We start from the raw sequence: 20,837 nt of genomic DNA, 5'->3' as shown, positions 1-20,837 counted from the left end.
TCCCCTGCATACTCACTCTTACTCTCACTCTCTCACACAAACAAATAAACTTAAAAAATTTAAAAGAAATAAAGAGGATTGTTGAAATATACTTGATGTTACACTTTAGGTGTCTTAATCTATGGTGTGTCTTGTTTGTCTTATTTTGTTGTCATATTGCCTTCAATGAAGTCCTTCTTGAGTCTTCAAACTCTGAAGTTAACCTCTACTGTCTCCCTCATTCTCTGGCAAATATCCTTCCTTCAGTCTCCTAGACCACCTTAGGAAAAATATATAATGTTGGATAAAGGTTTAAGCTCCTTGGTAGACTTGGTAAATTGATCAGCTATTCCTGCTCAAGAGAGACAGGAGGAAGTCATCAATTAGCAGATAGTTAACCACTTTGCTATAATCGGTAACTCCATTGCTTTCTGAGACTCGGTCTCTTATCTGTTTCCTTACAGGAAGGGCCAGGCAGAGAGGGCCTGGGATTCTAGCATTTGAATTGAACAAAGTCAATGGAAGGCAAGAGTGGGAGTTGGGCATTTTTTTTTTTTTTTCATGACAAAAGCAAAGTTTCACGGGTACTAGCACCATTTTTACCTTAGTTTTGTAGGGATCAGACTTGACACGTACCACCAATTCCAAGAGGAAGGCAGCCTAGGAGAAGTAGGGGTCAGCCGTCACCATCAACCAAATACTGGAAGTCAAAGAACACCATTATTATGTGTCTGGTGAGGACAAGTGTAGGAGATGCAGAGAATGACTGCTGTGTTAACCTCCATCTGGCCAGAAAAACTTTCCCAGTCCAGGAAAACAAAACATCTTTGAGTCCAGTTACATTAGCAATTGCTACTTTTACCTTTTCTAACGTCAAGTTGCCAGCCGGGGAGTTCCACTTTGAAAACAAAAAGCGATGTTTTGCCAAATAAACCAAGTCTTTATTTCCAAGATGAATTACTCACATGGCAGAGAGGTTTTTCCCTGGTTATTTATCCATTTTATTAACCTTTTGACTTTGAATCACCTGAAGCCGTGGATGGGGCTTCAGCGAGTTCCCTTTAGCTTCAGGTTTGAAGATAACTGTGACCTTATTGTGAATCACGGAGACTGGAAAAGCCACATCAATGAGCGTGTACAGGAAGTAGGCAGGGATAGGCAAGATGGTAATGACGATGGAGATGATGAGCAAGACTTTAGCCCATGATGGGTAAGTTCGGATCACCTCATTTGACTGTGGAGAAAGGGAAGATTTAGAATACCCAGTTTCTCTGAAGAGGAAGGCTACAGAGGTTGGGGGTAGGGACATGAACCGAGACAAGAAACTAGATAACTGGGTCCCCAGGGAACCCGAGAATAAGGTGGCAGAGTCTTAGAGGCCAGAGAAGATCACAAAGTCCTCACCCGCTCCCTAAGGGGTTCTGGGGTCTGAGAGAGAGGCTCACAATGCTTGAGTCCCAGGCCAAGTAGGTGATGTTCTTCAGACACAGATGAATCAGGCTGTTTACAAACAGGACTAGCAGCACAAATGGAGACAGAAAGCACCACAGCCAACGAAAGATGGGGGAGATGGGGCGGCCCAACATGATAATCAGGTCTGCAAGGAACCTGGGAAGAAGGGCCACGAGGCTTTGGAGGGGCCTGTTCAGGCCTTTCCCAGCCTTGTGGAGGGGTCAATCCAAACCCAGCCTGGGAGACAGAGCTTCACGTTTCTTAAACATTTCTGTTCACCTCCACAACCAGTTTTCTTCCCTCTAATTCATCTCGTTTCAGTCTGATTTCTGTCCCAGCCTCAGGATTAAAACAAAACAAAACAAAAAACAAAACAAAAACATTTCTCTCCTCCATCACCCTCAGGATAAAGGCTGAGTTCCTAATGTAGTTTCTTCAAGCCCACTTATCCAGCTTTCTTTGGTGCACCTTCTTAACCCCAACATATATGTACATTGGGTTCCTTTTGCCTAGAACGCCCTCCTTTTTTCTTTCCCTTGACAAACTCCCCTTCATCTGTCTCGATTCTGTTCAAGCATCCCCTCCTTGCCTGACCCTTCAATCTTCTTTACATAACCATCTGTGTTCCCAGAGTAAGCTCGGCTGCCTCTATCATAGGCTTACTACCCTGCCCCCCAAATCTGCTTACATACATCTCCTTTGGACTCTGAGAGCAGAAACTCGGTCTAATTTATCCCAGTATCCCCAGGGCTCACAAGGCCTGCCTGCCCCTTGGGCACACTCTGGGTAATATTTGAGAGTGAGTGTATGAATCAGCAACTGATGCCAAGAACCACTATCACCTAGAAATGCTGCCACATTTGGATTACACAATGCTTCTCAAATGTTAATGTGCAGACAGTTTACTTGGGGTTCTTGTTAAAATTCAGATACAAAGGTCTGGGGTAGAGTCCAGGGTTTTATATTTTTAATAATCTCTCAGGCGATGCCAATGCTATTGGTCCAGAGCACATTTGAGAAGTGAGGGACTGTATGCCCACACTACCCTGGTTAAAAAGTAGGGCTCAGGAGCTGCTAGGAGTTGATATAGTCTGTTCACTGCTTTTCCATTTTACAGCTATTTTCTCCAGGCATCATCCCAGGCCTTCCTCCTTCCCACCCTCCTGGGGGCTCTCCATAAGCCCTGGGATCAGAGACCTGGCAGTGAGAGCAAGAGGGGCCGACACTCCCTAGAGACCCTAGCTGTGTGGGTGTATGGCTGGAGATCCTGGGCTTGGGACATCACCTCCTGGCTCCATAGATCCAGGCCATGGCCACATTCTCCAAGATGACAATGAGGAGGAGGGGCAGAGATGCCCAGTAATCATCCAGCAGGTTCACATAGTAGCTGCCAGAAGGTCTCACAAAAATGAGGCTGCCCAGGAACATAAGCACACAGATGCCCACTGAAGGAAAACATCAGATTTGTATCAAGGTCAGAATTCAAACTAGGTTATAAAAGAGTCCCAGTGGGGTTAAGCTAGACAATGGCCATAGGTGGGAGTGGGGTCATAGGCCCGAGTACCTATAAGCAGTTTTGTCTGTTTCCTGAGGGAAGCGAAGGTGTCCTGGAGAGGGGTAATAATGCCCCGCATGATCCCTATCATGGTGCTCAGCCCCAGGTTTGCCAGCAACATGAAGATGACGATGGCCCAGAGAGTGGATCCAGGAAACACAGAGATGGTATCAGTAATTGCCACAAAGGCCACACCAGGACCCGCCATAACCTGTGAGTGAAGGGAGGAATGGTAAGGGCTCTGAGCTCATTCTGTAGAACCCTAACTGCATTCTCCTCTCCTCCTCTAGGAAACTACCTGTAGCACTGTCGATGGACATTGTTAAACTCCTCTGGCCTTGAGGCATGAGGACTTCCTCCAACAACAGCTGCTAGTCTGGCAACTCTTTGGGGATGGGGTGAACAGGCTTATATGAACTCTAGTGCTTGGTGCTCTGGAGGCTACACCTGCATTATCACAGAAGGATACTGTGAACCTTGGTCCTGGTTGTTCAGGATGCTGCTGAGAATTGCCTTTCTGAATTCTAGAGGCACCTAAGGAGAGCTGACGTTTCTGGTGTGCTGGGGGCTTTGAAGGGAACATTTGGACCCCATCCCCAACCCCTACCTACCTCCTTCAATTGTTCAGATAAGTTGCAATTGGACAAATGGGGAAGGATCATGCTTTTCATTTGTTCAGGAAGGTTCTTGAACCATTTGGGGTAGATGGAGCTTGGCTCATAATACAGACTGTCTGGGGGCTGGACCTCAGGAGGCAGCACCCCAGTAACTATCAGATTCATCACTGTCTTGGCATTCCTGGGGACAGGGGTAGAATCACATAAAACCATTTGGCCCTTTAAGATAACTTCTCTCTTATCTTTCACACAAGAAGGAAAACCACTAGTCTGGAGTTTTTGATCTGGTTAATGTGCAGCCTGCACTGAAACCTGGGTCTCCAGGGTCCTGGCCCTCACTGCCTGACACCTACTTTCATAATGTGTCTGCGGGAGGCCACAGAGTTTCTGCCTTAAGACCTGGAGGGGTCTTTCCTACAGTGTCATGGAGGGCTTTAGGACCTATACCTCCTACTAGACAATTTCAGGACGACGTTAAAGCTTCTCAGCTTCCTTGACCTGCTGGCCTCTCCAATCTCTTAATGTACAACTCTTCACCTTCTCTATTTTGGACATACTCAACCATTAAGCCTGCTTCCACTTGCCATGCTCCCCATTGCTCAGTATCTCTGGCACGTGGTGTTCTCTCTGCCTAGCACCACCCACTGTGATCCCACTCAGTCTACCCAAATTCTACCACTATACCATTCTCCATATGCAAAGTCCTACACATCCTTACTCAGCCCCCCAAACTCTGTTTACTGCCATGGAAAGCTATTCAAGATTTACTTCCATAAGGGCAAGTCAACAAGCTGCAGAAAAGTAGTATGGTGTGATCTGATCTTTTTAATGATATGTTTTTATATGTAGGTCTATGAATGGGAAACATTATGAAAGCATGCTAAGTGGTGGTTATTTGTCAGGAGACAGATTCAGCTTGGGATTGCCTCCACTGGAAAGTCTTCTCTGACTGCCCCAGGAAGTTAGTGGTTTGCTCTTCTGTGTCTCTTCATCATCCCTTACTACCAGTTATCATCTACTTTGTGATTATCTTTAGTATCTGCTTCCTCAAAAGACTGTGGTTTTCTTTAGGGCAGGGATGGTGATCTGCCTCACCATTGGTTGTGTTTCCAGAACCCAACACAGGGTTGGCAGATAGGAGGTGTTTTATAAATGTTTCATGGATATTTTTTAGAATGAATCTTATAGGAGAAGAAAATCAGGAGTGGGCTCTGGGGGCTCTGGTGGTACTGTGGGTCTTTTTTTTTTTTTTTTTTTTGTCTAATGATTCAGCTAAAGCTATTCTCCTAATTTTCCATGGCAATCCCCAGTTAAGAATGGGGTGAACACACCATTGAAAACCTCTGAGTTTGGGGCTTTACTAGTTTAGAAAGGCAGCCCTGAAAGAGACAGAGTTGGAGCGATTCAGGTGTTTCTACAGTTTAGGATGCTCCCATTTGAGGGTCCCATACTGACTGAGCCTAGATGGGAGCCTAGGCTGGAATTCCACGAGCTATTTCTAAGACTTTGGTCTTTTTGATGATCTGCATATGAAATATTGGGCTCACTTTACGTAACATTTGTTGTTGTTCTTTGTGGCCAAGTGGCCCATTGTGGCAAATACAAACACCATGGCGGTCAGTGAGGCAACCAAGTTGAGAAGAGCCACAGCAAAGGCATCCATGACACAGTTGTTGGATCGAGGGATGTATGAGCTGATTGCGATGAAGCTGCCAAAGCCGTGGCCCGTGGATAAAAAGATCTGGTTCCCTGTCCGGCGCCACACTTCCACAGAGTACAGAGCTGGCACCTGGGGAGAAGTACCATGCAAACTGGGATATAAAGTGAGGAGGGGTCTGTGATCTGATGGAAGATGAGGAGGGGGTGAAGGAGGGAACTAGGAGGACCTCTACCAGACTGACAACCATCCTGTCCCTGACACCCCCATGTGGGTAAGAGAATTCAAGGGCAGGGGACACCTCACCTGGGCAGCCAACAAATTGTCGAGACCAAATTTTGCACCCTCCAGCATGAGACTCCGGATAAGGAGACAGAAAAGGATGAAGTAGGGAAGGATCACTGAGACATACAGCATCTGAGTGGGAAGTATGATTCAGAAACAGAGTTCAGCAAAGACAGACGCTGGGACAGTAGGATCAAAGGCTACTGAGTCAAAGGTCATATTAGTATGTGTTAGAAGGTAGAGGCCTACAGGCATCAGGTTAGGAGAATATTAGGGGGTCTCAGGTAGAAAGGAGTCCATCAGATTAGTAAGTTAGAGAGTGGCTCACCTTTCCAGAGGACTTGGGTCTTCTGATCATGGAGATGCAGATAATTAACCAGGTCACAAAGACAGAGACACTGAGATGCTTAACTGGTAGCCCACCCATTTCGATTTTGTCTGTGGCCTTCAATACATTCCGGTACCAAAAGTACGTAGTGGATGTTGTCCGCACACATTCAGGATCTGAGGTGAACTGGGCATGGAGGAAGCTGCAAGACCATGTGACTCCCCCTTCCAATTCCCCTCCACCTCCTCCTTCCAATCTCATTCAACATCTTCCTGCTCATCCCAATTTTCTCAACAATCTTCTTCCTTCTTCATTTCCCTATCCTTTTTTCAGCCCTCCCAATTGCCCTTTTCTTCCCTCTCTTCTCACCGTAAGTACTGGAGTTCCTCAGTAAGGGGCACACTGACCAAGGCAGTGGAGACTGGAAAGACTGAACTAAATAGAAGAGACTCCAGGCCATGAGCACACTGTAGTACAAGCCCACAATGCAGCACACCTAGGGACCAAGGAGAATTCTGGAGACAGGAGAAGAAAGGTAGGCCAGCAGAAAGCAGGGGATCTGACAGAGGACTGGGAACTGAAGAGACTTGACCTGTGGAAGTGAAGTCATGGGACCCATCCCAGGACAAGGGTCAGGGTGCGAGTGGGGTGTAAAGGGCAGGTCGGGGCAGCCCAGGACTCCTCACCATGAAGCTGGTATACCCCACACCACCAATCCAGGGGCTGATGACCTTCCATACACCAATGCTGCCCTGACGCATTCTCTGACCAGCTGCCATCTCCAGGAATAGAAGAGGAACCCCGATCAAGAACAGCATGAGGATGTAGATGATGAGAAAACTGCCTGTGCAAGGGAGTCAGGAGGGCTCTGAGAACCACCTGGCTTTTCCGTGCCTAGACTTCTTTGGGGGCCAGGAAAACACATTCCTCCCACCCCCCCGTGACCTCCCTCAGGGCCACAGGCATCAGGGCTCAACTGTTTCCACATCCCTCATAGTCCCAGGTGTCCCTTCTCCCCCAATTTCTGGAAGACCCAGATGCTTAGTTTCCAGCCCACCCTGGACCCAGGCCTCCAGCTCCACCATCCTCATGAACCTAAATGTTCAGCTACCCTGCTCCCACCCACCCACATCCTAGGTGTTCACGTACCTGCCTCCTGTCCTAGTCAGGATCCCAAATCCCACCCCCACCCCCACACACATATCTCAGAGACCTCGGAGTAGCAAGGACAGTCCTTTGGCTCCTCACCCCCTTGTGGGTCCATGATTCCTGGTCCCCAGGCTTACCACCTCCGTTGTGAAAACACAGGTAAGGAAAGCGCCAGATGGTGCTCAGCCCCACAGAGAAGCCCACCTGGGCCAGAAGGTATTCAATTTTATTGGCCCAGTATGGTCGATCAGGGGGGGCTTTATCCTTCAGTTCATCACTGTCTGTGGTCTCCAATATTTCATCATTATCTTCATCAGACCAAATGTTTGGTGACAGAGTGTCAAGCTTCTGTCCCTTCCCCATCAATTCCTCAGTAGGCAACTCAGACTTTAATAGCTGGGGAGTTGAGGAAGTAATAGTCAAGGATTTGGAGTCCGAAGGTCTAGACGTCTGGGATTTCTCATCTTGGGCCTCCATGTTTTCACTAACAGTTGTTATCCAGGGTGGACTCTAGTTCCTGCTTCTGCAGGGGTGAGGCCTCCTTCCTTGTTGACCTTAAGGACATCAAGAACTACAGACTTTAGATATATGAGCTAAGTAAAGACAAGACTAATTGTACAAGAACCCCTGAGGCCTCCAAACCCTCTTATCCTTATGTGGATAAGAACATGGAGTTCTCCACCCTTGAAAACATACCAAGGATATGCCTGCCTTTAGAAAATAATAATTTTAAAACAATACTATGTACAGTAATGCCAACAGACATAACATGTGTAACAATTTTAACAAAAGATGGGCAAGACCTTTACACACACACACACACACACACACACACACACACACACACACATTATTGAGAGAAAATAAAATTAAGGGATATAGCATGTTTGTGAACTAGAAGTCTTAATAGTAAAACAATGTCAATTGTCCCCAATTGATTTATAAATTCAATGCAGTTCTTATTGAAATCACACCAGGGTTTTTTGGGGAAATTGACAAGCTGATTTTAAAATGTATATGGAAGGGCTCCTGGGTGGCTCAGTCGGTTGAGCAACCGACTCTCAATTTCAGCTCCGGTCATGATCTCACGCTTCATGAGATCAAGTCCCGCATCAGGCTCTGTGCTGACAGCTTCAGATTCTCTCTCTCCCTCTCTCTCTCTGCCCCTCCTCCACTCATGCTCGCTCTTCCTCTCTCAATAAACAAACATTTTAAAACAAATAAATAAAGTGTACATGGAAAGCAAAAGGTTTAGAATGATTAATACAATCTTGATAGAGAAGAAGCAAATGTAAAGACTAATTATAAAACTACAGTAATTAAGAGAGTATGGTATTGGCACAGGGATCTATGGCATAAATAGATCCATGGATCAATGTGCTGCACTGTTTAATATGGTGCCTACAAGCCACATATGGCTGCTTAATTAAAATTAAGTAACACCAACGATTTAGTTCCTCAGTCATACTAGCCATGTATCAAGTGCTCAGTAGCCATACGGCTACCATACTGGAAGGACAGATATCAAACATTTCCATTATCACAGGAAGTTCTGTGGATACCACTGGGAGATTTCAGAAACTCACACAAATATAGGTGCCTGATCTACAATAAAGACAGCACTGCAAAGCTGTAAAAAAAGGGCATTCTTATCAATGAATCATTGGTTGTTAGAGGAACTGGATATCCACACAGAAATAAGTGAACCCTGGCCTCCCCAACTTCACTTATTAAACAATAATCTATTCAGAGAATACTGAAGTTCTAAATGTGAACGATAAAACAATAACATCCCAGATGAAAAACCTAGGAGGGTATCGGCATGACTTGAGTGTAGGCACAGATTTCTTAAATGGGACACAAAAAGCACCAATCATAAAGGAAAAGTTTGACATATTGGATTAAATTAAAACTAGAAACTTCAATGGAAACAACAGTAATTGAATAAACAGACAAGCCCTAAGGCAGTGGAAGATATTTGCAACATACGTGGTAGACAGAATAATGCCCTTCTCCAAGATATCCACATCCTAATCCCTAGAACCTATGAATATGTTACTTTACATGGAAAAAGTGACTTTTCAATATGGTTAAGTTATGGATCTTGAAAGGAGATTAGCTGGATTATCTATGATGGGCCCAGTGTATTTATAGGATCCTTATATGGGAAAAGGAAGGTAGAAGAGTCAGAATCCAAGAAGAAAATGGGATCGCAGGAGCAGAAGTTGAAGTAATGCACCTTGAACGTGGAGGAAGGTGCCATGATTCAAGGAATGCTAGCTGGAAAACTCTAGGAAATGGATTCTTCCCTAGATCCTATGTAAGGAACACAGGAACACTGACACTTGCTTTTAGCCCAGCCAAATGGATTTCAGATTTCCAACCTCTAGAATGGTATGATAATACATTCATGTTGTTTTAAACCACTAAGTTTGTAGTTATTGTTAGAGTAACAGTAGGAAACTAACAAAATATATAACCCCAAAAGGGCCTGTTTCCCAAATGATATTTATAAAAGAAAGAAGTATCTATAAATAAGAAAAAATGGACAAGCTAAAAAGTGGAGGGAAGGGAAAAGAAAGCTTGAATAAGCTTACTAATAGAGGCCTGTAATATATACAAATCAATAGCCATAGGAAATGGTGGTCATTACTCAACTTCACTGGTCAACAAGAAAATGTAACTAAAACCACAATAAGAATAGATGGATATATATGTGATAAATTGCATAGAGTAAAATGTTAATTGTAGAACCGAGGTTGATAGTTATATGGATGGTCAGTGTATAAATATTCCAACTTTTCTGTATGCCTAAATATTTTTTCAAAATAAAATGTTGGGGGCGCCTGGGTGGCTCAGTCGGTTAAGCATCTGACTTTAGCTCAGGTCATGATCTCACACTCCGTGAGTTTGAGCCCCACGTTGGGCTCTGTGCTGACAGCTCGGAGCCTGGAGCCTGCTTCGGACTCTGTGTCTCCCTCTCTCTCTGCCCCTCCCCTGCTCATGCTCTGTCTCTGTCTCAAAAATAAATAAAAACATTTAAAAATAAATAAATACATACATAAATAAATAAATAAAACAAAATAAAATGTTGGGAGGAAATCACATGAGATCACTACATACCCACTAGATGAGCTAGTATAAATGAAAAAGTCTGATTAAACCAAATGATGGCTTGTGTGGAAACTTTTGGAACTCACGTACACAGGTGGTAGAAGCAGAGATTGGTACAACTACTTCAGAAAACTAGTTGAGGGGTGTCTGGGTGGCTAAGTTGAGTGTCCGACTCTTGATTTAAGCTAGGTCATGATCTCACGGTCGTGAGATAGAGAGTCCCATGTCTGGCTCCATGCTGGGTATGTGGCCTTCCTGGGATTCTCAATCTCTTTCTCTCTTTCTGACCCTCCTCCCTCAAAATAAATAAACATTAAAAAAAAAACTAAACTAGTTGAATGTACCTACATGCTTTATTTTCACATTTTACAATCCATTCCAAAGTGACCATCTAACAAATGTGTACATGAGTACACCAAAAATCATGTTCAAGAATGCTAATAGTTGTACTATTCATAACTGCCAAAACCTGGAAACAACCCAAATCTCTTTCAACAGTAGAATGGATAAGTAATAGTATATTCATATAATGGGTATACAATAATAAAAAGAGTGAACTGCTGATATGCATACAACCTGCATGAATCTCAGAAATATTACTTTGAGGGGCGCCTGGGTGGCTCAGTAGGTTGAGCATCTGACTTCGGCTCAGGTCATGATCTCGCTGTTCGTGAGTTTGAGCCCCGCGTCGGGCTCTGTGCTGACAGCTCAGAGCCTGGAGCTGCTTCAAATTCTGTGTCCCCCTCTCTCTCTGCCCCACCCCTGCTTGTGCTCTGTCTCTCTCTGTCTTTCAAAAATGAATAAACATAAAAAAAGAATATTACTTTGAATGAAAGAAGCAAGGCCCAGAAAAGAACACAGTACGTAATTCCACTTATATGAAGTTCAAGAAAAGGCAAAACAAATTCATGGTGTCAAAAGCCAGGATAGTGTGCTTACATTGTGATAAGTTATAACTATGTGATAACTATAATTACGATTTGGACATACTTGAGATACTTTAAAAAAATTTTTTTAAATGTTTATTTATTTTTGAGAGAGAGAGAGCACAAGTGGGGGAGAAGCAGAGAGAGAGGGAGACACAGAATCCAAAGCAGGCTTCAGGCTCTGTCAGCACAGAGCCTGATGCGGGGCTCAAATTCACAAACTGTGAGATCATGACCTGAGCTAAAGTCGGACACCTACCGACTGGGCTACCCAGGCGCCCCTGACTTGGGATACTTTAATGAAAGTTTATCTTAGGGGTACCTGGCTGGCTCAGCCAGTAAAGCATGCAATCTTGATCTCTGGGTTGTGAGTCTGAGCCCCTATGTTGGGCATAGAGCTTACTTAAAAAAAAAAAAAAAAAGTTTATCTTAAAAATAAACATTGGATGGCACAAAAACAGACACATAGACCAATGGAATAGAATAGAAACCCCAGAACTAGACCCACAAACGTATGGCCAACTCATCTTTGACAAAGCAGGAAAGAACATCCAATGGAAAAAAGACAGCCTCTTTAACAAATGGTGCTGGGAGAACTGGACAGCAACATGCAGAAGGTTGAAACTAGACCACTTTCTCACACCATTCACAAAAATAAACTCAAAATGGATAAAGGACCTGAATGTGAGACAGGAAACCATCAAAACCTTAGAGGAGAAAGCAGGAAAAGACCTCTCTGACCTCAGCCATAGCAATCTCTTACTCGACACATCCCCAAAGGCAAGGGAATTAAAAGCAAAAGTGAATTACTGGGACCTTATGAAGATAAAAAGCTTCTGCACAGTAAAGGAAACAACCAACAAAACTAAAAGGCAACCAACGGAATGGGAAAAGATATTTGCAAATGACATATCGGACAAAGGGCTAGTATCCAAAATCTATAAAGAGCTCACCAAACTCCACACCCGAAAAACAAATAACCCAGTGAAGAAATGGGCAGAAAACATGAATAGACACTTCTCTAAAGAAGACATCCGGATGGCCAACAGGCACATGAAAAGATGTTCAGCGTCGCTCCTTATCAGGGAAATACAAATCAAAACCACACTCAGGTATCACCTCACGCCAGTCAGAGTGGCCAAAATGAACAAATCAGGAGACTATAGATGCTGGAGAGGATGTGGAGAAACGGGAACCCTCTTGCACTGTTGATGGGAATGCAAATTGGTGCAGCCGCTCTGGAAAGCAGTGCGGAGGTTCCTCAGAAAATTAAAAATAGACCTACCCTATGACCCAGCAATAGCACTGCTAGGAATTTATCCAAGGGATACAGGAGTACTGATGCATAGGGGCACTTGTACCCCAATGTTCACAGCAGCACTCTCAACAATAGCCAAATTATGGAAAGAGCCTAAATGTCCATCAATTGATGAATGGATAAAGAAATTGTGGTTTATATACACAATGGAATACTACGTGGCAATGAGAAAAAATGAAATATGGCCTTTTGTAGCAACGTGGATGGAACTGGAGAGTGTGATGCTAAGTGAAATAAGCCATATAGAGAAAGACAGATACCATATGGTTTCACACTTATGTGGATCCTGAGAAACTTAACAGGAACCCATGGGGGAGGGGGAGGAGGAGGAAAAAAGAAAAAAAAAAAGAGGTTAGAGTGGGAGACAGCCAAAGCATAAGAGACTGTTAAAAACTGAGAACAAACTGAGGGTTGATGGGGGGTGGGAGGGAGGAGAGGGTGGGTGATGGGTATTGAGGAGGGCACCTTTTGGGATGAGCACTGGGTGTTGTATGGAAACCAATTTGACAATAAATTTCATATAATAAAAAAAAAAATAAAAAAATAAACATTGGAAAAATAACTAAAAACCCTGGATTTCTATAAAGCAATAATAAACAGAAAATATATTTTATTTGTTTTGTTTTATTTTAGAGAGAGAGAGAAAGCATGAGTGGGGAGGGGGCAGAGGGAGAGAGAGTCTCAAGCAGGTTAGTGTGGAGCCCAACGCAAGGCTCAAACCCACAAACCATGAGATCATGAGTTGAGCCAAAATCAAGAGTCGGTTGCTCAAATGACTGAGCCACGCAGGTGCCCCAGAAAGTAGATTTTAAAATAGAAAGATGGCACTCACAACAGCAACAAAAACTATATGGCATCAAGAAATAAACCTAAACGTTAAACCAAGACCTTAAATATGCAGAAACATCTCATGTTTATGAATATAAATACTCAATACTGTAAGGATGGAATTTCTCCCCAAAATGATTTATAGATTGAAGGCAATTCCAACCAAAATCTCAACATAACTTTTCATGAAAGCTAAAAAGATTTTACAATTTATGTAGAAGAATAAAGTACCGAAAATAATGAAGAGACTGACACTAGTTCTTTGTTGCTGGCCAAGATGAAGTAAAGTAATGATACGCAGCCTCTCCCACTGATGACAGATACAAATCTTAAATAGCATATAAGAAACAAGAGCCTGTGAACTTTGAAAAGTAAACTGAAAAAAAAAAAAAGCAGACCAGGGATTTAAGTTAGAACTTGAATAATGACTTATAATGAGGGGAGGGGTGAGTTTCATATTTCTTTTCCCTCCTTTGTCTCCTGATCCAAGAATAAGCCAAACCATGTAACTGTGCAACAAGCACCAACAGCAGATGCTCTAGGAGAAGCCTCCTATTTCCAAAGGACCAGGAAAAGAAACTCCTATGTATTAGAGAGTAAGGGGGCAGGGACATTACTAATTTTCCCTTTTCACCTCAGAGGCTCACCTCTGAACTACACAAGCAGGAAACAAATGTGAAGAAGAGCAACAAGGTTCTGAAAACTGAACAATGATATAAACCAATGCCCAAGTCACAGACCAACCCCAGGGCGGCACATGCTAATCCAAATAGCACAGCAAAGGCTTTAGAGATTGAACTAACGTTGTAACCAACACCCACAGAAGATGGGACAGAACCTGCCATCTGAACCTACCCAGGTTGATGGCCTGCTAAAACAAACAAGCCAACAAAATCCAACATTCTCCAAGGGTTATTAACAGGATCCTGAGTTTGCAATATAATACTTAAAATTCCCAGGATACAGTCCAAATTTACTCATCACTTAAACACACACATGTGAAAATCTGACCATTTCCCAAGGGAAAAGACAATCCACAGATGTCAACCCTGAGATGACCCAGATGATGGAATTTTTAGACAAAGACTTATTATTTTTAAAAGTACAGGGGTGCCTGGGTGGCTCAGTCAGTTAAGCATCTGACTGTGGCTCACGTCATGATCTCGTGTTCATGGGTCCAAGCCTTGCATAGAACTCTGTGCTGACAGCTCAGAGCCTGGAGCCCATTTTGGGGCACCTGGGTGGCTCAGTCGGTTGAGTGTCCAACTTCAGCTCAGGTCATGATCTCGTGGTCCGTGAGTTCAAGCCCCGCATCAGGCTCTGTGCTGACAGCTCAGAGCCTGGAGCCTGTTTCCGATTCTGTGTCTCCCTCTCTCTCTCTCTGCCCCTCCCCTGCTTACACTCTGTCTCTCTTAGAAATGAATAAATCTTAAAAAAAAAAATTTAAGTACTTGTATTTTTCCAGCTTTGGGGTATTATTGATAAGTAAAAATTGTATATGTTTAAGGAATAACATGTAATGTTTTGATATATGTATACATTGTGATATGATCAGCCCATGAAGTTAATTAACTTATCCCTCACCTCACAGTTACTCTGTGTGTGTGTGTGTATGTGTGTGTGTTAAGAACACCTAAGATCTTCTCTCTTAGCAAATTTCAAGTATACCTTATTAACTATAGGTATATTAGCTATATCACCATGCCATACATTAGGTCTCTAGAATTCATTCAGCTTATACCGGAAAGTTTGTACCCGCTGACCAACAAACATCACGTTTCCTTCACTCCTCATCCCCCGGTAACTATTCTTCTACTCGCTGTTTCTATGAGTTCGACTTTTTTTAGATCCCACATATAAGTAAGATCAGCAGTATTTGTCTTTCTGTGCCTGATTTATTTCACTTAGTATAATGACTTCGAGGTTCATCCATGTTGTCACAAACACCAGGACTCCCTTCTTTTCTAAGGGTATATAATACTCCAGTGTGTGTGTGTGACATTTTCTTTATCCCTTTGTCTGTTGATGGACACTTAGGTTGTTTTCATATCTTGGCTATTGTGAATAATACTACAATGAATATGGGAGTGCAGATATCTCCTCAAGATATTAATTTCAGTTCCTTTGGATATGGACCCAGAAGTGAGATTTCTTGATCATACGGTGTGTCTATTTTTAAGTTTTTGAGGAATCACTATCCTGTTTTCCATAATGATTGTACCATTTACATTCCTACCAACAGTATATAAGTGTTCCCTTTTCTGCACATCCTTGCCAACAGTTATCTTTTGATTTCTTCATGATAGCCATCTTAAGGTCATGTGGTGATCTCCCACTATGGTTTTGGTTTGAATTTTCCTGATGGTTAGTGATGTTCAGCACTTTTTCATATACCCATCAGCCATTTGTATGTTTACTTTGGAAAATTGTCTATTTCGGTGTTTTTCCATTTTGTTTATTTTTTTTGCCACTGAATACTATGAGTTCCTTGTATATTTTGGCTATCAACACCTTATGGATATATGGTTTGCAAATATTTTCTCATTCTATAGGATGCCTTTTCATTTTGTTGATTTCATTTATTTGCAGAAACTTTAAAAAAATCTTTTTTAACGTTTTATTTATTTTTGAGACAGAGAGAGAGCATGAACGGGGGAGGGGCAGAGAGAGAGGGAGACACAGAATCGGAAGCAGGCTCCAGGCTCTGAGCCATCAGCCTAGAGCCCGACGCGGGGCTCAAACTCACGGACCGCGAGATCGTGACCCGAGCCGAAGTCGGACGCTTAACCGACTGAGCCACCCAGGCGCCCCTGCAGAAACTTTTTAATTTGGTGCTGTCCTACTTGTTTTAATTTTTCTTCTGTTGCTTGTGCTTTTGGTGTCATCCCCTGAAAAACCATTGTCAAGACCAATGTCAAGGAGCGTTCCCATAAGCTTTTTTTTCTAGGAGTCTTATATTTCAGGTCTTACATTTAAGTCTTTGACCAATTTTGAGTTGATTTTTGTGTATGGTGTGAGACAAAGGTCCAATTTCCTTTTTTTTGCATGTGAATATCCAGTTTTCCCAACACAATTTATTAAAGAGACTATCCTTTCCCTCATGGTGTATTCTTGATACCTTAGTTGACTGAACAAATGTGAGTTTATTTCTGGGCTCTCTGTTCTGTTCCATTGATCTGTGTGTCTGTTTTTATGCCAATACCATACAGCTTTGATTACTATAGCTTTGTAATATAATTTGAAATCAGGAAGTGAGATGCCTCTGTTTTTTTTCTTCTTGTTCAGTATTGCTGTAGTTACTTGGGTCTTTTGTGGCTCCATATGAATTTTAGAATTTTTCCTATTTCTGTGAAAATTATCATTGGAATTTTTATAGGGACCCCATTTAATCTGTAGATCACTTAGGGTTATATGGGTATGTTGACACATATTATTTGTTATTAATTCTTCCAATCCACAAACACGGTATCTTTTAAATTATTTGTCTTCAATTTCTTTCATCAATGTTTAATAGATTTCAGTGTACAGATCTTTCACTTCCTTGTTTAAATTTATTCCTAAGTATTTTATTCTTTTTGATGCTATTGTAAATGGGATTGTCTTTTTTTTTAATTTTTCAAATTATTATTTTTATTTTAGAGGGAGAGAGCACAAGCGGGGGAGAGGGACAGAGGGAGAGAGAGAGAGATAGAGAGAGAGAATCATAAGCAGGCTCCATGCTCAGCACAGAGCCTGACGGGCTCAATACCACAGCCTTGGGATCATGACCTGAGCTGAAATCAAGAGTTGGACACTCAACCGACTGAACAAACCAGGCGTCCCACACGGGTTTGTCTTCTTAATTTGTTTTTCAGATAGTTGGTTGTTAGTGTATAGAAGTGCAACTGATTTTTGTATGCTGATTTTGTATTCTGCACCTTTACTGAATTTTTTTATTAGTTCTAACAGTTTTTTTTTTTTTTTTAGGAATCTTTAGGGTTTTCTGTATATAAAATCATGTTATCTGCAAATAGAGACAATTTCACTTCTTTCTGCCCAAACTGGATACCTTTGATTTCTTTTTCTTGTCTAATTGTTATGGCTAGGACTTCCAGTACTATGTTGAATAATCACAGAGACAGACAGCATTCTTATCTTGTTCCTGATTTTAGAGGAAAAGCTTTGAGCTTTCACCCTTTAGTATGAGGTTAGCAGTGGGCATTCATATATGGCCTTTATTATATTGAGGTACATGCCTTCTATACTAATTTGTTGAGAGATTTTATCATAAAATGATGGTGAATTTTATAAAATACTTCTTCTGCATCTATTGAGATAATCATATAATACTTTCTAAATTTTTATTTATTTTTTTAAATTACATCCAAGTTAGTTAGCATATAGTACAACAATGATTTCAGGAGTCGATTCCTTAATGCCCCTAATCATATGCTAGATAATCATATGCTTTTTATCCTACATTCTGTTAATGTGATGTATCACATTTATTGACTTGCATATGTTGAACCATGTTTGCATCCCTGGGATAAATACCACTTGATCATGCTGTATGATCCTTTTAGCAATTCAGTTTGCTAGTATTCAGTTGAGGATTTTTGCATCTATGTTCATCAGAAATATTGGCCTGTAATGATCTCTTCTCATAGTCTCCTTGTCTGGCTTTGGCATCAAGGTAATAGTGGACTTGTAAAATTGCTACAGTCAAGTCCACAGACAGCAGGTCTGTTATCAGGCACAGATGGGTATGGCTCCCACAGATCCCTGACTGCACTTGCACCATGTCCCTAGGAAAGTCCCTGGGTGGGAAGATTGTCTCTGGAACTGTGGTAGAGCAGGGCTGGAACGGGGTCACAGGGTTGCTTCAGGTTCTGCAGTCAAGAACTAGGCCGACAGGCCCGCCATTAGAGGCTCAGAGGGGCAGGTCTGTCACCAGTTTCCTGGGTGGTCAGAACTGGCTTCCAACCATGTCAGAGAGGAGTTGTCACTGAGTCTCAGGGCCATTTCAAAGTACGTAGCTGGGACTGGCTTCAGGGTCCACAGCCAGGACTGAGGTTGGTAAGCCTACTATGAGGAGAACAGACCAGCAGTGCTGGATCCCTGGGTAGGTAGGACTGAGATCAGGGCTGAAACAAGGTTACAGAGCTGCTTCAGGATCCAAAGTCAGAACCAAGGTTAGCAGGATTGTTACCAGGAGCATGTCTCCCATAGGGCCCCTGTGCAGGCATGTCTGACTCTAGACTGGCAGTTAGAGTAGGGCTTGAGCTGGGTCACAGGGATGCTTCAGGATCTGCAATTGTGTCCAAGGCTGGCAGGCCTGATACTGGTGGCAGAGATGACCATGGCTCCTCCTGGTGCCTTGGTGGATGGAACCGGTTGCAGGACTGCAGCCAAGTGGGGTTGGAGCCAAGTCCATAAAGAGATGGGGTTATTATTCTGTACCCAGCACCACATTTGGCTGGCTTTCCACCAGGGTTAGAGCCTGCTTCCTGAAATCAGTTTTCCTTAGTCCTGGGCTTTCCTGGGGTTTCACAACCTCCTACTAGGATCCCAAAGCTCCCACAAAGGCACTTTTTTTTCTGTGGATGGCTGCTGGATTGTTGTCTGTGTGCGTGTTGAGGGAAGTGAGCTGGGGACCTCCTATTCCACCATTTTATTTATTAGGAAAAAAAAAAAACTAAATGAAGACATTAAAGAAACTATTATACCCATTCTCCATTAGGTAAAGGTGAAAACTCTCGAAATTAATGGAACAACAGAAGTTCTGAGTAGAGAAACAGAAACTAAAAAAATAACCAAATGGCAATTTTAGAGCCAAGAGGTAAAATATTGCAAATTAAAAATTCATTAGATGGAATATGAAGATAGGACATTAGAAATGATCCAATCTGAAGAACAGAGAGAAAAAAAATTGCAAATAAAATGAGCAGAGCCTCAGGGACCTATGAGACAATATCAAAAGTCCAAGAATGAGGGAGAAAGAGATTGGTGGGAAAAAAAGTCTGAGGAGTGCCTGGGTGGCTCAGTCGGTTAAGCGTCCGACTTTGACTCAGGTCATGATCTCATGGTTTGTGGGTTTGAGCCCCGCGTTGGGCTCTGTGCTGACAGCTCAGAGCCTGGAGCCTGCTTTGGATTCTGTGTCTTGTTCTGTCTCTTCCCCTCCCCAACTTGTGCTCTGTCTCTCAAAGATAAATAAATGTAGGGGCGCCTGGGTGGCGCAGTCGGTTAAGCGTCCGACTTCGGCCAGGTCACGATCTCGCGGTCTGTGAGTTCAAGCCCCGCGTCGGGCTCTGGGCTGATGGCTCAGAGCCTGGAGCCTGTTTCCGATTCTGTGTCTCCCTCTCTCTCTGCCCCTCCCCCGTTCATGCTCTGTCTCTCTCTGTCCCAAAAATAAATAAACGTTGAAAAAAAAAAAATTTAAGAAGATAAATAAATGTAAAAAGGAAATTTAAAAAATCTTGAAAACTCCCCAAATTTGATTAAATATATAAATTTAGATTCAAGAAGTTCATCAAATCCCCCCCCCAAAAGCTATATCATATCAGTCACATCATAACTGTGCTGCTAAAAGGAAAAAAGAGGAATCTGTAAGGTTAACAGAGGAAAAACAACGGATTACATAGAAGGCTACAACAATCAGAATTGTGGATTTCTCATCATAAAAGATGGCAGCCAGAAGTCAGTGGAATATCTTTAAAGTGCTAACAGGGAACAAAAAAAAAGTATCATCACATAATGCTATATCCATCAAAAAAAAAAAAAAAAACTTCAGGAATGAAGTGAGATAAAAACATTCTCAGTTGGGGGGACCTGGGTGGCTCAGTTGGTTGAGCATCTGACTCGGTTTTGGTTCAGGTCATGATCCCAGGGTCATGGGATCAAGCCCTGCCTGCGTCAAGCTCCATGCTGAGGATGGAACCTGCTTAAGATTCTCCCTCTCCCCCTCTGCCCCTCTCCACCACTCATGCTCTCTCTCTCAAATTAAAGAAGAAAATAAAAACTCAGATAAAGGAAAACTAAGAGAATCCCCCACTAGCAGACCTGCTATAACAGAAAGGCTAAAGAATGTTCTCTGGATTTTAGTGAAATGGTATCAGGGGAGAATTAGGAACTCCAGAATCTCTCCTTCAGACAGGAACAAGAGAGACAGTAAACAGTGGGGTAAAAAAAAAAAAAAATGGACTCTTTTACTCCTTTTAAAGACTTTTAAAGAATGTTTGCAATTGAGAGGCACCTGGGTAGCTCACTTGGTTGAGCACCCAACTTCGACTCAGGTCATGATCTCACAGTTAGTGAGTTCAAGCCCTGTGTCGGGCTCTGTGTTGACAGCTCAGAGCCTGGAGCCTGCTTCAGATTCTGTGTCTCCCTCTCTCTCTGCCCCTCTCCCATTCATGTGTGCATGTGTGCTCTCTCTCAAAAATAAACATTAAATAATAAAAATAAAATGTTTGCAGTTGAAAGCAAAAAAATACATAATTGGTAGGGGAGGCTTTCAATGTATATAAGCATCATACATATGATAGCTATAAAATAAAGGGAAAGGGTCCCATGAGGTTATAAGGCTTCCACGTTTATGTGAAGTGATATTAGCTCAGGTAGTCTGTGTGAAATTGGAGGTGCATAATATAATCA

At 42.7% G+C, this 20,837-nt stretch overlaps 1 protein-coding gene across 7 annotated transcripts in view; it reads right to left on the bottom strand.

The window, feature by feature from the left end:
• LOC123578055 (orphan sodium- and chloride-dependent neurotransmitter transporter NTT5-like) overlaps nucleotides 1–20,837 on the bottom strand; it is a 58,421-nt gene continuing 37,584 nt past the window's right edge. For 5 of the 7 annotated variants that reach the window (XM_045440567.1, XM_045440565.1, XM_045440566.1 and 2 more), the window contains 11 exons: nucleotides 7,160–7,576; nucleotides 6,560–6,717; nucleotides 6,243–6,369; nucleotides 5,874–6,049; nucleotides 5,567–5,677; nucleotides 5,151–5,392; nucleotides 3,598–3,784; nucleotides 2,996–3,197; nucleotides 2,717–2,876; nucleotides 1,425–1,587; nucleotides 1–1,213 (listed from right to left, as the gene is read on the bottom strand). In XM_045440567.1, coding sequence (XP_045296523.1) covers nucleotides 968–1,213; nucleotides 1,425–1,587; nucleotides 2,717–2,876; nucleotides 2,996–3,197; nucleotides 3,598–3,784; nucleotides 5,151–5,392; nucleotides 5,567–5,677; nucleotides 5,874–6,049; nucleotides 6,243–6,369; nucleotides 6,560–6,717; nucleotides 7,160–7,499 — 2,112 coding nt within the window. In that variant the 5' untranslated portion in view covers nucleotides 7,500–7,576 and the 3' untranslated portion in view covers nucleotides 1–967. Of the gene's footprint in view, nucleotides 1,214–1,424; nucleotides 1,588–2,716; nucleotides 2,877–2,995; nucleotides 3,198–3,597; nucleotides 3,785–5,150; nucleotides 5,393–5,566; nucleotides 5,678–5,873; nucleotides 6,050–6,242; nucleotides 6,370–6,559; nucleotides 6,718–7,159; nucleotides 7,594–20,837 lie in introns of all 7 variants that reach the window. The other 2 variants (XM_045440568.1, XM_045440570.1) reach the window with 2 other exon arrangements.

Source organism: Leopardus geoffroyi, chromosome E2 (genome assembly GCF_018350155.1).
Source record: "Leopardus geoffroyi isolate Oge1 chromosome E2, O.geoffroyi_Oge1_pat1.0, whole genome shotgun sequence".
Lineage (NCBI taxonomy): Eukaryota > Metazoa > Chordata > Mammalia > Carnivora > Felidae > Leopardus > Leopardus geoffroyi.
Note: the sequence above shows the minus strand (reverse complement) of the source record. Positions and strands in the feature narration are given on the sequence as shown.